Source organism: Macrobrachium rosenbergii, chromosome 24 (assembly GCF_040412425.1).
Source record: "Macrobrachium rosenbergii isolate ZJJX-2024 chromosome 24, ASM4041242v1, whole genome shotgun sequence".
Lineage (NCBI taxonomy): Eukaryota > Metazoa > Arthropoda > Malacostraca > Decapoda > Palaemonidae > Macrobrachium > Macrobrachium rosenbergii.
In genome coordinates, this window is record NC_089764.1 from 33,664,047 (window position 1) to 33,679,480 (window position 15,434).

The window sequence follows — 15,434 nt, forward strand, 5'->3', positions numbered from 1 at the left end:
CAAAGTGGAAGTAGAGACCCATTTTTCATTTGCCTGGTAAAGGGTGATTTCTATAGCTTTTAATGCTATAGGCACAGGTAAGAAAACCATTTCTGTTAGTGGTTTCTTCATGTCTGGTCAAGATGGTACCAGGTGCCATTCTGTATTTGGGAATGCTGTAGTTTGTAAATTCTACATCATAGCTTTCCTTTCATTAATTGCATACTTGCCATCGGAGAAAAAGTGCACACTGAAGCGTCTCTCCAAGGATTATCAGTATCATCAGGGGTGAGCACTGGAGCCCCTATTATGTTTTGATCTGAAGTTCTGTTTTCCGAACTGACCCTTTGTTGTTTCCAGTTGGAATTCTAGCAGACCTCGTTTGGGCAGCATTTGTATCCACACTCATTTTTCGGTTACAGGATGCAGTACTTTTACACTTTGGGGGTGTACATGACTGACTGACTTTCCTTTTCGGAATCATGCTTCATGTCCCTTATATATTGCCGTTCTGTGGCAAGGGCAACTTTGATAGTTCAGGCAGTCCCCGGTTAATGGCGGGCTCGGTTAACAGCGATCCGGTTTTATGGCACTTGTCTAGCGACGAAAATCGGCAATTTTCGGCGCTGAAAATCACCAATTTCCACTTATCGGCACCGATACATACCTAATAGAGGCGCTGATAACCGAAAATCGGCACTTTTTGGCGCCAATAACCCCCGAAAATCGACGAAAAGGCCCCAAAATCGTCGATTTTCGGTTATCATCACACCCTCAGAAACGGAACCCAGCCGATAACCGGGGACTGCCTGTACCCAATTTCCTTACGTAATTGATCAAATGCCGCAAACTGTGTATCCCTTTTCGGGGAGCTTGCGCAATCTAACCGAGTTTCAGCAACTAAACTGTAACTGCCTGTTAATCAAGGGGCAGAAGTCCTGGGCAAGTTACTATACCCCTCCGAAAATGTAGTCATTTCAGTCCGAGTTAGGTGGATCAGAGTATCCCTTTTGGGGGAAAGATCTTATTCAGCAACAATAGCTGCATGGGGAATAGAATTCCTTCTGGAAGGTTTCTCCCATGGCTAGCTTAAATTTGTGTCCCTGAGCCTTCTGAGTTCAGCAGGGCCATTTCAGTGGCAATGTCTACTTCATATTCTTTAATAAGAATGTCCCCAAGTAAAGATTCCTCTACTTCCTCCACAGGGTTAACCTGGGAGGTATTGGGGACTGATGTTACTGGGTTTTGGCCCAAACACTGATGTTATTCAGAGAAAGGGTTAAATATCTGCTGCCGGAGTTGTGCCAGAAAGCTATAACCTCCCCCACTTCCTCGACCCATCGAGACAGCTTAAAAGGAGCTGTTTCATCCTTATAACTTGCTGCCAGGAGCATACTACATATCTCGTCCACATCTGGCATCCAACCAAATTTTTTTTTTCCAAGGACTATGCTCACGGCAGGTGGTATAGGCTGTGCCCACTGAACTGAGCAATTTGCTATGGAACACTTGAACTGAGGATCCTGCCTAATGGCAGCCGTGTAGTGATATAAAGCAAGTTATTATTAGAAGCTAGTTAGTATTTATTGTTTTTAAGTGAGGGACACTTCTGTAGTTCCTAATACAGTTTCCATATTATAGGTTAACTTGATGACAAGTGTGCAGTTGTAATACAATTAATTAAATATCTATGTTTACTTAAACCCTCTAAGGTTTAGGTTAGTTTTCAGACCAGTATCTAGGTGTATTACTTATACCGTACACTGTTCTGTTAGTTCTTTTGCAATGGCCAAGTGAAATTTTTAATTCCAACTGTCATACCATTCAGACTAACTGCTATGAACTAATTTGTTTAACTAACCCAAGCTACTGTTTTACATATCTTAGGCTAATGCTTCTAGTATAATCTCCGTTACGCTAAGAATACTGTAGATGATTTCTTAGAAGGTTCTTGCTTAACCTATTCTAGGTTTACTTAAAACTTAAGGATCTAAACTATAAAGACAATAATCCTCTTATAATCTGGTTTTCTGTTTTATGTGGCTGAGACTACCCTTTCATCTGATATTCGGCCATCGCTGTTTTAGGCTAATGCTGTAGTAGGAAATTCCTTAAAAAAGGGGTTCCTGCTTAATCTGGTTAAACTACTGCCTGTTCTAGGTTTGTATCACCTTTAAGGATATAGGCTACATAAAACCATACTAGTATGTAGCCTTACAGGAATGCTACCAAGTTGTAAAAATCTAGGTTATTTTATTGAGCCTAGGATTCTGTTTATATATACTCCTAGGCTTATTTATTTTTTTTTACCTAGTATAGGGTATTGCCTACTCCAGATTACTATCGATCACTCTTAAATGTATAGGCTAGGTTATATCAAAACAGAAAACTTACTAATATGTAACCTTATAGTTAGGCTAATAGTTTTTGTCTAACCCAGGTTGTTGTTTACAGGCAGTCCCCGATTATTGGTGGGGTTCCGTTCCCGACAGTGTGATGATAACCGAAAATCACCGACAACTAAAAATTGGCGATAATAACGCCGATCCTCGGTTATCGGCGCCAATAACCAGGGACCAGCACCGTTGATAACCATGGAGCAGTGCCGATAACCAGGAATCGGTCAAAAGTTCGGTTATGGTCGTCGTTAGACAAGCGCCATAAAACCGGATCACCGATAACCAAGGCTGCCGATAACTGGGGACTGCCTGTATATCCAATCCTAGGCTATTTGGTCTACTATATAAAACAGTAACTAACTAATGTGTAACCTTACAGCCAGGCTATAACTTACTCTAATCTAAGCTACTGCCTAATCTGGATTATTTAATTCACACTTAAGGGCATGGGTTACATGAAACGCAATTAGCCTACCTTAGCATGTAGCCTTAAGGCTAGGTTGCCATCTCATCCAGCACAGATTACTATTTCATCTAGTCCTAGGTTAGATGGTCTAAAAATTTATCACTTAACTTGATATAAAGTAATGCCTAGGCTAGTCCTGGATTACTTAGCTCATGCTTAAGTGCACAGGCTTTTATAAAAGGAAAAAAGTTATACTAATATGTATCCTTATTGTCAGGCTATCAATTTATTTTGACCAGATATTGTTATTATCTGATCCTAGGGTCCTCGGTCTAAGCTAGGCCACTTAAGGATACGTAATCCTTGGACATAGGCTACAGACAACATCCACTATTAATCTACACTAAATCAATCTCCCTTACCGCCTAGATTATTGTAGACATCGTATAATCTGAAAGGATTTTCTATATTAATCATAAGTTGTGGAACATTTCTTTTAGTTAGAACACTGAGTTAGAATTTAAAACGATTTTCACTTTACGAAACTAGGTAGCAATCAACGAGCCTGGTTCAGGCTTTTACAACCAAATTATCAATTCCAAAAGTTTAAAACCAAAACTTTTGGTAGAACTTAATATTAAGCACTTATCTTGCTATTTTTGATGTTTCCATCATCCTCAATAATGAAAACTGAGAAAAAAGTAGAATTTTTTCGGAGTGCTGGTAATGACGTGAACCGTTCACTATAGACCAAAGAGAGTTAATGGCTCCTTGGTCTTTCATGGCCTGGCTGTAAACACGAGGGCGGATGCGCATGCGCAAGTCACTACTCTTTCTCGCAGGTACATTACGCCTTCTAGCGCTTTCTCCATCATCTCTTTCCTTCCCACCAAGGTCAGAGATTCTGGAGAACCTGGAGTAAAAGAACATGCAGCATCAGTAACTGAGCATCCTTGAAAGGAATAGGCTGGTTGACTAGGAGGCCTGAAAATATCCAGGGCTTCACTCCTTGTCTGCCACATTACATTGTCCAGTTTCAAAACATGCATCCCTCTACTTGTGGCATCAGAGGAGTGGGATCACTACTGTCAGTGACGTCATTCTTTCTTGTTCCCCTTCTCTAACTTCTTAGTTACAGTGGGAAAGGATGGTTAAATGAGCAGCAACTGTTTCCCTCTATTTCTAGAATACTGCTACTGTCCAGGTCTGGATAAGCAGATTTTCTCCCGACCCAATAACATGAAGGCCAAGCTGCACCTGAAAATTTGGCTACAAGTGTCTTCGTCCCCTCTGAGGGCTTGAAAAAGACATCAGGTGATGGAACAGAGTCTGAGGACTCTAACCTCTTTTCCACTGCCATCTCAACATTACCCTTGGTAAGGAGTAATGGGTAGTCTGACAATGACCTATTCCACAGGGAGTTCTCTTTTTCCTCTTTCTCAAGAAGAAAGGTAAGGAGAAGATGAGGTGGTCATGGAAGCATTTGACAATGACAAGGAGGAGGCATAAGGAAACTTGCGATTCTTAAAGGAGTCATGATTGATGCTGGTAGGGCATCTCCCACGTAGTAAGGAAGTGGTTTTCTTGATTACTGGATAGCAATGAACAATCTGACCTATAGATTAGATTGCCATCCTGATCCAAGCACCACAATCAACCACACACACAGCATGCAGAACAACTGCTTGGCCACCTGAGTGTACCCTAAAAAAAAACTCCACTTACAAACATATTTGCAGGCAGGTGCATGCACGTCCTAGTAAACAAACTAGAACGTCTCTTGTGAAAGTAATACTGCAGAAAATCGTAATGCAAATGTCCTGTTTGCATGTACATAATACAGCCTGCTACATACCATATGAAAAGGTAGCATTACAACTACAAAGGCTCAGCAAAAAGTGCAGGCTAAGAAACAGTAGTAGCTCAAAGGAGTGGTAAAAGGATTATCGTTTAAACAACACTCCAGGTCTGCAGAAAACCACCAACAGACTTGAGTGTAAAACAATCGCATACAAACAAATCCTCCCAGCACTCGTAAGTACTGTAAATGGAGGTCTGTAGCACTCAAACCACCTCCTACATATTTATAAGCCAACAACTGTTTATACACACTGAGAGAGGTGGTATTGCCGAATCTATCACACAAGTGCTCAGAGGTATGGGTGAGGAACCAATGTACATGTGCCAAGAAGCAGGAGTGAAGGTTATAACACTTTCTCAACACAATGGGAGAGCAGTCTGCTTCTGTACCCAATCCTGGTATTCTACAGGTCAAATGGTGGGAGCACATGCACTGTCATGCAATTCCACAACTAGTGCATTCTGAGAGAGACGTGTCAGGATCCAAACCAACACTGGCATGTGCACAATCCAAGCATCAAGTACATATGGAACAAGTAAGCAGGGTTGGCTCAATCAGCTATTTTTCTAGGGAGTAAAGGAGGACTGAGAACAGCAGTAAATTCTCCCCTGCAACAGCAAAACTTCTGAATCTGAAAGGAAGATAAGTGTTAAATAGTGAAGGAAGATAAGTGTTAAATAGTGAAGATCCACTCAAAGAAAAACCAGAGATGAAAGTTCTACTCCTAACACCTTTCATTTCCAAAAAAAAAAAAGGATGCCATTTCTTGAAGACACAAACTCAAACAAAAAGACAAGTTCACCTTAGCAGTCTGAGGAGCACAGCAATACGTCCTCACATGATGATGGCCAAGAAAAAGTGGCTAGTGATGGAAGGTGAGTGAGGGATGTTCCTTTAATCACCCATCACTACCAGTAAATACCAAGTTCAATGAACTTGCACTGAGGATATTCCTATATAAAAGGTGTTGGTTCATATTTCTACAAGAACAAGTAACGTTCTAACCACTTTTGGTGATAGCACGAATTCATTTCTCATGGTATTATTTTGAAACTGAGTGCAGTACTTGTACTTTACTGATTTATTTTCAGAAATGGAAAACAAAAAAATATGTCAAAATGATGAGTTTAAGCTAGCTTAAAATCTTCCTCGAATGAAGCGATTTGCAGTCATCAGTATCAAGGGTGACATTTGCATACATCAAGTAACATCAAAACCCAAAACATTAATGACAAACTCAACACATTCTGACAGGAAAACAACCAAAAGGTAAAATTTAGCACTGTAAAAAAAGGTATATAAAAGAGTACTAATAAATACTCAAGAAAATGTACAAATAAAGATAAAATCAACGGATGCCAACTGGGAGAAGCATGCATGAAGATAAAGCAAAACAGTAGGTACAGAGCATGAGACGTGCAATCATTACCCCATTTGAGGTACATTCTCTTGTCTATTACTGTATCAGGACCTTTTTCTATCTATACCTGTCCACCTGAGACCAATTCGAACAAAATTATTAGGAAAAGTAAGAAAATGGTTTGTTCACTGTACATACACTTAAAAAAAAAAAAAAAGAACACACCTAAAGAAACTAAAAATATTGCAATGTGAAAATAAAAAAGCACAGTACTCATTTCACAAGAGAATGATTAGAACTGTTAATAATATTCTATTACCTTGAATAGCGTAGCAATTCCTTTCCCCATGCGAACATCTTGGGAGATACAATGGGCTAGAGATGTGGTTTCTGAACACGAAAACAAGTCGCCATTGACCTCGGTTATCTCGAACCGCTCGCTACGGATGTGATTTCCTTTGGACTTCTTTATATCACCATTCATGTCCTAGGGAATAACAGCCACTAAGCTTAATTCTTAATTGCTGAGAATTTGTGCTTTAAATACCTTAAATTATCCCTTACAGCACCCCAACACAATCCATCATATTTACTGTACTGTTCTGGAGCATTCTACCATTGAACTTAACTGTGAAGTTCAGTTACTCACTTTTCTTTATCTATTTTATATTATCTTAATTATAATAATTAATAATATTTCCCTAGTTTCTTCATACCAGTGACCAATGCATACCCTGTGAACTGAAAGCTGCCACCTGTCATTTCCAAATTCATTCATACAAACACCTGCTAACTGTGCCGTTCTAAAACGTGAAAGGGATTCTAAGAAATGTTATCCTACTATACTCTGAAGTCCCTCATGGAGCCACTCTCAAGTCCTCTAGCAAAATGACCAGCTTGTGTTGGTTCCTGCTCGCAAACGGCCATTAATTTCTACTGATATAGTCATACCTCAGTTAATGGATGCTTCACGTAACAGACAATTTGGGTAAAGAAAATCTTGCTTTATTGATGGACAATTGTTCGGTTAAAGGACAGAAAAAGATGACCAGCTAGAATATATAAGGGATTAACGTGTCATCAGCGTGGTTCCCAGCTGAAGCAAAGAAAAGGTTTCAGTCTATGCATGGGTCTCACTCATTGTATGTCTCTGCTAAACTTTGTGTTTTTTTTCATATTCGAGTACTAAATACAGGAATTAAGTCATCATGGCCCCTAGGAAGACTAAGATGCCTGCAAGGCTGAGCCTGCTGTGACGGGTATTGTGTCTCTGGGCGAGCTGATTGGCTTGGAGGTCAGTGATGACTGCTGAGGAATTTTCTTCAGGGGAGGGAAGGGAGGGAGGATGTCCCTATTTCATTAATAACAGATGTGTCAACAATGAAGGGAATTGGTTTCCTTGAAAAACACCACCCTGACAGGTTTTTGGTGAAAAAGAAACACTAAAGTCTCAAGAGGTAAGCAGTACAAAGCAACACAAAAGAGAAACAAACCTACAAGCACAGTTACCTGCTGTTTTGAAGGAAGGAGTCCCACCTTCCAAACAATACTATCTCTCTTCCTCTTCACCTTCCTCACTATTTTCCACAAATGCCATCAACTCACCCAACTATGGGTAAAGTGAGAAAAAATTAGCATTTATTTCTTCCATTTACTTTGTTTACATTTTTTGTATAATTTCCACATGCTAGGCCCATTAAATTTGAGTTAAAATGCTTTCATTTGTTGCATTTTGGGAGGTCTGCAATGGAATAATCCAATTCCCATTACTTCTGATGGGAAAAACTTGCTCAGTGTAAGGACAATTCATTTAAAGGACAGCCTATTGATACACAAAGTCTGTTACCCAAGGGATGATTGCTAATTTTGTTACAAAGCAGGGTGCATCACAAAAAATTTCAAATTTGCTCTCTAATGTCGTGACAGAAATTCAAACACTAATGCACAAGTATTTTGTTGTATGGTATAAATTTACAGCTACAGTACTGATACTGGTGTTGATTTTGACAACATCTAATTTACTTTGACGTTTATACATTCAGATGTTTCAAATAATGGTACAGTATTGTAGTTCTCAATACAATGCCTTGTAGGGCAATACTGTGTATAAATTAGTTTTCTGTACAGCACTACAGATATTGATAACAGTGTTTTGTAATGTCACTTTAACTCCCTGCGATTCTGCTTTTTCATATTTACTTTTAATCCATTGTTGTTATGCAAACCCTACCTGAGTCTAGATTTGTTTCTCAGTGGTCTATTCAATTACTCAGTAATAATAATAATAATAATAATAATAATAATAATAATAATAATAATAATTTTCTTTACCCTTGGGAAATGAACATGAAAAACTGGCATATACTCTAGTATTTCCTACACTTTCACGAAATGTAACTACTTACTTATTCAAATTTCATTTGTATCAAATACCTACTAAGTTACACTGGTTTCCTATATGCAATCAAATTTTTAAAGTTCTCTTATCATAAAAGATAAGCTTTCTCCATCACCTTCCCATTGTTATGTTCCTTCAAAAATTAATAGGATTAGTAACTAGACATAGTTCCTCGTTGGGCTAGTCAGTAGAGTTGTCGGCTAGCACTCGCTAGGCCCGAGTTCGATTCTCCAGCCGGCTAATGTGGAATTACAGGAATTTATTTCTGGTGATGGAAATTCATTTCTCGCTATAATGTGGTTCGGATTCCACAATAAGCTGTAGGTCCCATTGCTAGGTAACCAATTGGTTCTTAGCCACGTAAAATAAGCCTAATCCTTCGGGCCAGCCCTCTCTAGGAGAGCTGTTAATCAGCTCCTTAGTGGTCTGGTAAAACTAAGGTAAACTTGAATTAGTAAGTAGACAAAATTAGAGTAAGAACTCAGTATTTAATAAAATTACTACTGAAAACCACAACAAATCTCAAACATACTTAGATGCTCTTAGCTTAACAGACTGGCATAAACGCATACTTCAGTCTAATTCAATACTAAATAGTTGTAGACTTTATCACCAGAACAAAGCTTCTCCAACAAAGAACATTTATCACTCCAAAGGTGATTCATGTATATGCTGTCTTCAACACAAAATAAGTTACTGAAAAGTATAATTTTTAAATGATTTTCACACATATCCATTACTTTTAAATTAGCCCACTTTATGCATCTGTCAAAATCCTACATACATCACCCATCCTTACAAAAAACAAACTCGGACTCAAGTGGCAGCATTCACACATACTGTACACCTTGGGATCCTCAGATCTCCAGTAGCTAGCTGCCTCACTTCCTGGGCAGTGAGGGTGGAAGGCAGTCACTATTATGCTGTGATGGGTTTGTATGAAAAAAAAAGTACAACCTGTTAAAAAATATTTGTTTTAAAATCCACTTACTTATCATACAGACTGAAAGTAACTCAATTGAGAAAGAAATCTATGGGGATTATGAACAGAAGTACACGGGGATTAAAAACATTAGTATATGGGGATTAAGAACAGAAGTACATGGGTGCACACGAAATGTACCAGTCTTGAGGGATTGAAATGTGAATACCTAGAAATGTAACCTGGATTTGTGACGTGTTTTGATGACCGGAATATGCTGAATGAGGAGAGATAATCTGCAGAAAACATTGGTGACAGTGAGCAAGAATTTAAGTTATACAATATTCCAGACAGCAGATATTGTAAAGGTACACGAAGCAAAAGATGAGGTCATTATCGACGTCGGAGAGGTATACATACTGCATTCTTTGTGCGCAAATACAACTATTTACTCGATCTGTAAACTGGATTTTGAGTCCTATCTAAGCTTAATTTTTCTAGCTTTGATGTTAATGGATTTTCCACAAATCTGAATACAGGTGGTCCCCGGTTTACGATGGGGGTTCCGTTCTTGCGCCGCGTCGTAACCCGAAAATCGTCGTAAGCCAGAAAATGTTGAAAATCGTCAAAAATCATAAGAAAACCTTACTTTTAATGCTCTGGGTGCATTGAAAAGATGTAAACTGCATTATTATTGAGTTTTACATAAAAAAACCTTCAAATTATGATTATTCTGCCGTTTTGGGGCCATATTTCTTCCGTCGGATCGGTGTATGACTCGTCGTAACTTGGAACATGCGTCGTAAGCGGAAATAATTTTTGATGAATATATTTGAAAAGCGTCGTAACCTCGGGCGTCGTAAGCGGAACCGTCGTAAACCGGGACTGCCTGTATTACAATTTTATCTTTTGGCTTCCTCTTGTTTCCTATTTCCATCAGAGAAATGCCACAGTGAAGGTATTCATGGTGGCCTCATGGGTCATGTGGTTTGTATATACTACTTCAGTTTCCTACGGATTGTTGGAGTGAGTTTATTTCTCTTGTGCTCTTCTGTCTACCCACTGAATTAGCCTTCCTCCTGGTCAAACTGGTTCTTTAACTCAAGTCATTTCCAGAGACGTTCCTAAAGTTATCAGCAAATATGATAGCAGTCACTAGGTGCTCCAATCCCAGTCAGCTACCACTGAGGCTTTTGCTTCTGCATAGTATTTGCTGATTCACCAGAGTTCACAGGGTTCTAGTTTGAGATTTGGTTTTACCCTTTTTCTGCATTAAAAGTGAGTTTCAGAGCAAGCGGTGAGCGATGAAAATAGAAGGGAACTGCAACCACTTCTTGGGGCATCAGCACTTTAAATTTCCTGTTATGATTCCAGGATCTTTGAGTAGCTACACTCATGGGAGAACTCAGGCTCTTGAAATGACAGTGATGCTCTAGGAATAGCTAAGTCTTGACGGGATCTGAACTATTGAACATTCTTTGATGCCACTCATTGAGTTGCTACACTTTTGGCAGGACCCATGCAAGAGTGCCTGCTAGCTTTGATCCTAGGATCTTTGAGGGGCTGTAACCTCACTTTTTGTAGCTAGAGTCTTTTGAATAGCTGCATTCATGACAAAATCTGAGCACTTGGAAGGAAACCCACTTCTATCAGGGATTTAACTAATGCATCCATGCACTTCAATATCAAGACCTGTTGGGTGGCTGTAACCTTTACCTTCATAAGCTAAGGCCTTCGAATAACCTGCAATACATAAACTGAAAAAGTAAGCCTGAGTAAACATAAATGGGAGTTAAAATACGGGGCAAAATATATAATTTAGGAATAGGTACAAGCACTGTATATAAAATTTTATGACAAACCACTTGCGAGAATTGTCTTCCTTGTAAAAAAAAAAGACCCTATCAAAGGCTGAAGAGTTGCAAATCAAAAAGGGAAAACTATACACTACCTAATACAAAAAATATTCCACCAATAAAAGATAAGTCTCTTACACATTATAAATGAAAAGGAGAAGTGAAAATCACTCATTGCTATAATAGTACAAAATCCACATAATGAAGGATGAATAATTTATGATAAATTATGATCTGAGACCATAAAATGACACCATTCAGCACAAAGATACAAGAATGAGGTAAATCATGCCCTAGGCTGTCTACACTTCAATCAGAAGATAAACATAAAGTACAAAAAAGAAAAGAAATTGTAATAACTTGAAACCGTGTAACTAGCCTATCACTTCTTAACCAGTTAGGACTTAATGACTCTAACTCATATAGTTAAAACTAAAGCATCCACTGCACGGGAAGCACAAACCAGAAAAGGCTCTCACAATAATTTTAGCTAAGTGTTGTCCCTTAAGTCGCCTAGTGCTTTTTCACTTGCAGAAAAAGCTCACCGATGGCAAAATTCCCCCATCACTTAAACACTCTGGGAAAAGTCAAAAGGAAGCTTATAATCTCATATGAAAATAACCAAACAGTGGAAATCTGGCAGAAGTGATTACAAAAATAAAAATAAGAAAGTGACTCTGGGACTGAATCAGCAAGCAGTGGACAGAAGGCCAGACACAAGAACTGAGGTGGGTGCTTAACGGATATCATCTGCCAAAGACTCCTAGACCTAGTTTTTATGATTACAGTCCGTTAGTCCGAAGGCCCGATAGTCCGAAGGCCCGATAGTCCGAAGGTCCGATAGTCGTAGGTCTAAGTCGGCATTCCTAGGCAAGCGCCCCCCACCCCCGCCTGATTAATCCCCCCTCCTTCATGGCTAATACGGCAAAATTGTAACCAGTAAACACCCCTAGGGTACGTTATGTTGGTATTTTTATGGGTGTTTACTGGTTACAATTTTGCCGTATTAGCTATGGAGGGGTGGGGGGCTGATTACAGTCCGTTGGACTATCGGGCCTTCTGACTTTCGGACTATCGGGCCTGCTGACTTTCGGACTATCGGACCTTCGGACTATCGGGCCTTCGGACTATAGGGCGGTCACCGTTTTTATGAGGACTGATGTACTGGGTTTCTTGTCAAAAAGATCATTCTTCCAAACTAATGTGTTGACTTCTAAAGAACCAAAACTAAGTTATTGTAAAAAATTACTTACAAAATTCTCTGTAATATCATCAGTCATCTTTCTCTTGGAAGTGATCACCAAATACTTGTCCATTGGGATTTCCAGAAATTTCCTGAAAACAAAAATGGAGTTTCTTACTCAGGCAAACACTGCAAACATTAAATAAGTCTGGTCTAAAGGAGTGAATTCAATGTACAAAACAAATATGCAAGCTTTAAAATCAAAACAAAATACAAATGGCAGAAAATCACTGAAAGTAAGTACAGTATCATATAAATATTATATACATATACATACACAATATATATATATATATATATATATATATATATATATATATATATATATATATATATATATATATATATATATATATATATATATATATATATATATATATATATATATATATATATATATTGTCAGAATGAGAACTTCTTGGAAAACTTCATAGGAACAGTTTGCTTACTACACTCAATTTACCATGCTTTGATGCGAGCCATCTTCGGTTTCACAAGTGTTAAAGTTTTTGGTTTAAAATGAAAATTATGTTCCATAATTACTTTTATTCTTAACTTGAAGCTTGTAATACAGGTTGCCTCCACCTTGTATACAGGCTGCTGTAAATGACCGAGTCCTTATCTTAATAAGGCACCTTGTAACTTTTATGTGTCTGAAATTTAGACTTAAGATTTATCTATTAGTCTCCGGGCACGCATGACAATTTATCTACGTCACAAATGCTTGAGGCTCGCAGTGTCATCTCCACAGACCACTCACACTCCTCTCTTATCTTTGTGCCTTCTCTTTTCTCTCTGTCTCTCTGACCCTTGTGTTTACACCTTTCTCCATTCTAGTAGCACCTCCTTCAATATTCCACTTTGACTTTGGGAGGGGCGTGTTCTAAAGAATCCATGTTGATAAATGGACAGTGCTCCCTTTTGAAACACCTTCCACTCTATTCAGCCCTTGGGGTGTGCCTTAGGCATCTCGGTTTGGGCATTGGTCGAAGGCCTCCCTTAGCATGCCCTTAGAAGTTGGCACTGTTACGCTTGGCCTCTCAATTGGTCCAACTGTTAAAACTGACCTCTTAGAGGAGGAATCTACGTTCTTAGCTTCTCCTCTCACAGTAATTCTAAGCGCTTACTCAAGGGTCAACTTGTTCCAAATTAATTCTTGGCGCCCTCACGTGTCACTGGAAGTGTGAGACTATCATCAGTCTTGTCTAGTGTTAAGATGATGAATCTGCCTTGGTCCACATTTTGTAAACACTGAGGAATCCTTCGCTAGCAATCTGGGATTTGTCTTTACGTCACTTGAAGTAAAAGTCCCCTTCATATAACCATCTTCGTGGCGGTCGTTGTATAAGAGAACAATTCACAGTGCCTTGCCTTACGCTTGGAGTGTTTCACTTCTGTCCGCTGTCCTCGCTCGTTTATCTGTAAGACGGACGGAGATTCCATTGTTTGTCCCTTCTCCGTTCACAGTCCTTTTATCGGTAATTTCTCTGCATGCACTCATTTGGTTTATCTCTTTATTCTGTGCCCCCTCTTCACATATAAAAACCCAAATTACAGCTTGGTAATAATCTTGGCCAATAACTCTTAGCCCGCCTTATTTTAGTGGTTTTGAAACCATAAAATCATTGTTAAAACCTTCTAACCTCAACCTGGTTCTTTCCTATAATAACTCAAAAAGGAAATGTCAAAAAATAGCCCTTAGGAAAGCAACAACATAATATATAAAATTCCATGCTTGGACTGCTTTTCTTTTTATATAGGTCAATCTAGTAGTGAGAATTAAGCAGCATAAGTATTCTGTCAAAACCGGGCAAACATCAAATGCAATATTCATTCATTCAAGTGAAAACTCTCGCAGGATCAATTGGACTAACAGTTCAGTGATTGCCAAATCGAAAGATTTCTCTTCACGAAAGCTTTTAGAATCTGCAATTATACAGCTTACTTCCAGCTGTAATTTCAACCTTGGCCCTGGCACATATTATTTGGACCCCTGTGTTAGTAAAATGTTCAAGAATCCTTAAAGATAAAATCACTGATTTAATTACTAATTAGTTATCTTATATACGTTTTCTATGTATTTTTTATGTTCATTTTGCAAAAATTACTATTGTTAACCAAGAGGAAAAAATGTGTTCTACTTTTATAATTATGCAATCAGCTTTTTCATTCAAGGTCATTTTTGGTGGTGTCTCTTCCCCTGTATAATCTTTTAATTGACTCCTCCCAGCTTTTGTGCCAGTTGGCCTAATACTTTGTAAAGCCTCTCAAAAGATTTGCCTTTGTTTTGGTAGGTCTACTAATTCTTCAACTATGTTGGATTCCAGGTGCATCTGTTCCTTACAATCCCCATCCTCAGGATATCTGTATGTCATCTGTCAATTATGCGAGCTTTCTTGTAAACTTATTTTTATATTTTTCATCAGTCTGCTAGTAGAGGACCGTTGTGCAGAAAGGCCTAGCAACCATTCCATTCTTTCTTTTTTCTTTCGTGGCATTTGCCTTTATTTATAAAGTCATCATGTTCCATATCTTCAAGGGTCAGGCCCGTTATACCTCCCCCAGGGAAAGCACCTGGAGAAGGTAGCTGTTTCCTCTGTCTAGATCCTAAAATCTAATAAAACCCCGCTGCTGTTTCATCACTTCACTGGCTGAAGACCATTTCTCTAAACCACAGGTCATATCGAAGCTTTATAAGGAACCAGCACTGTCAGTTAGGCCGCTTCTTGCCACGGGGGGCGAGAAGACAGAGGTGTCCCTATGCAAAGGTTCCTGTCGTCCAACCACCTGGCGAGATCGTCCCTCACTTCCTGAGAGATGGGGACGAGGACCGACTAGGGTTCCCGAGACTGATCCCAGAAGTCCCTCAGTCTCCACTGGAGATACCGAAGGTGGAGTTGCCCGTGTGGAACGAGTTTCTACAATGACGACAGGTGGCTGATCACGACTTGCCACTGTTGAGCAGGCTGGTCCTGTTGTGTCAGGAACTGCCTCGCCACCTTCCTGAACG

At 39.1% G+C, this 15,434-nt stretch overlaps 1 protein-coding gene across 2 annotated transcripts in view; it reads right to left on the bottom strand.

The window, feature by feature from the left end:
* The window catches only part of LOC136852004 (ADP-ribose glycohydrolase OARD1-like), a 79,925-nt gene that overhangs the window by 13,332 nt on the left and 51,159 nt on the right, over positions 1 to 15,434 (bottom strand). For both annotated transcript variants that reach the window (XM_067126451.1, XM_067126450.1), the window contains 2 exons: positions 12,435 to 12,516; positions 6,325 to 6,492 (listed from right to left, as the gene is read on the bottom strand). In XM_067126451.1, the coding sequence (XP_066982552.1) occupies positions 6,325 to 6,492; positions 12,435 to 12,497 (231 nt within the window). In that variant the 5' untranslated portion in view covers positions 12,498 to 12,516. The remainder of the gene's footprint in view (positions 1 to 6,324; positions 6,493 to 12,434; positions 12,517 to 15,434) is intronic.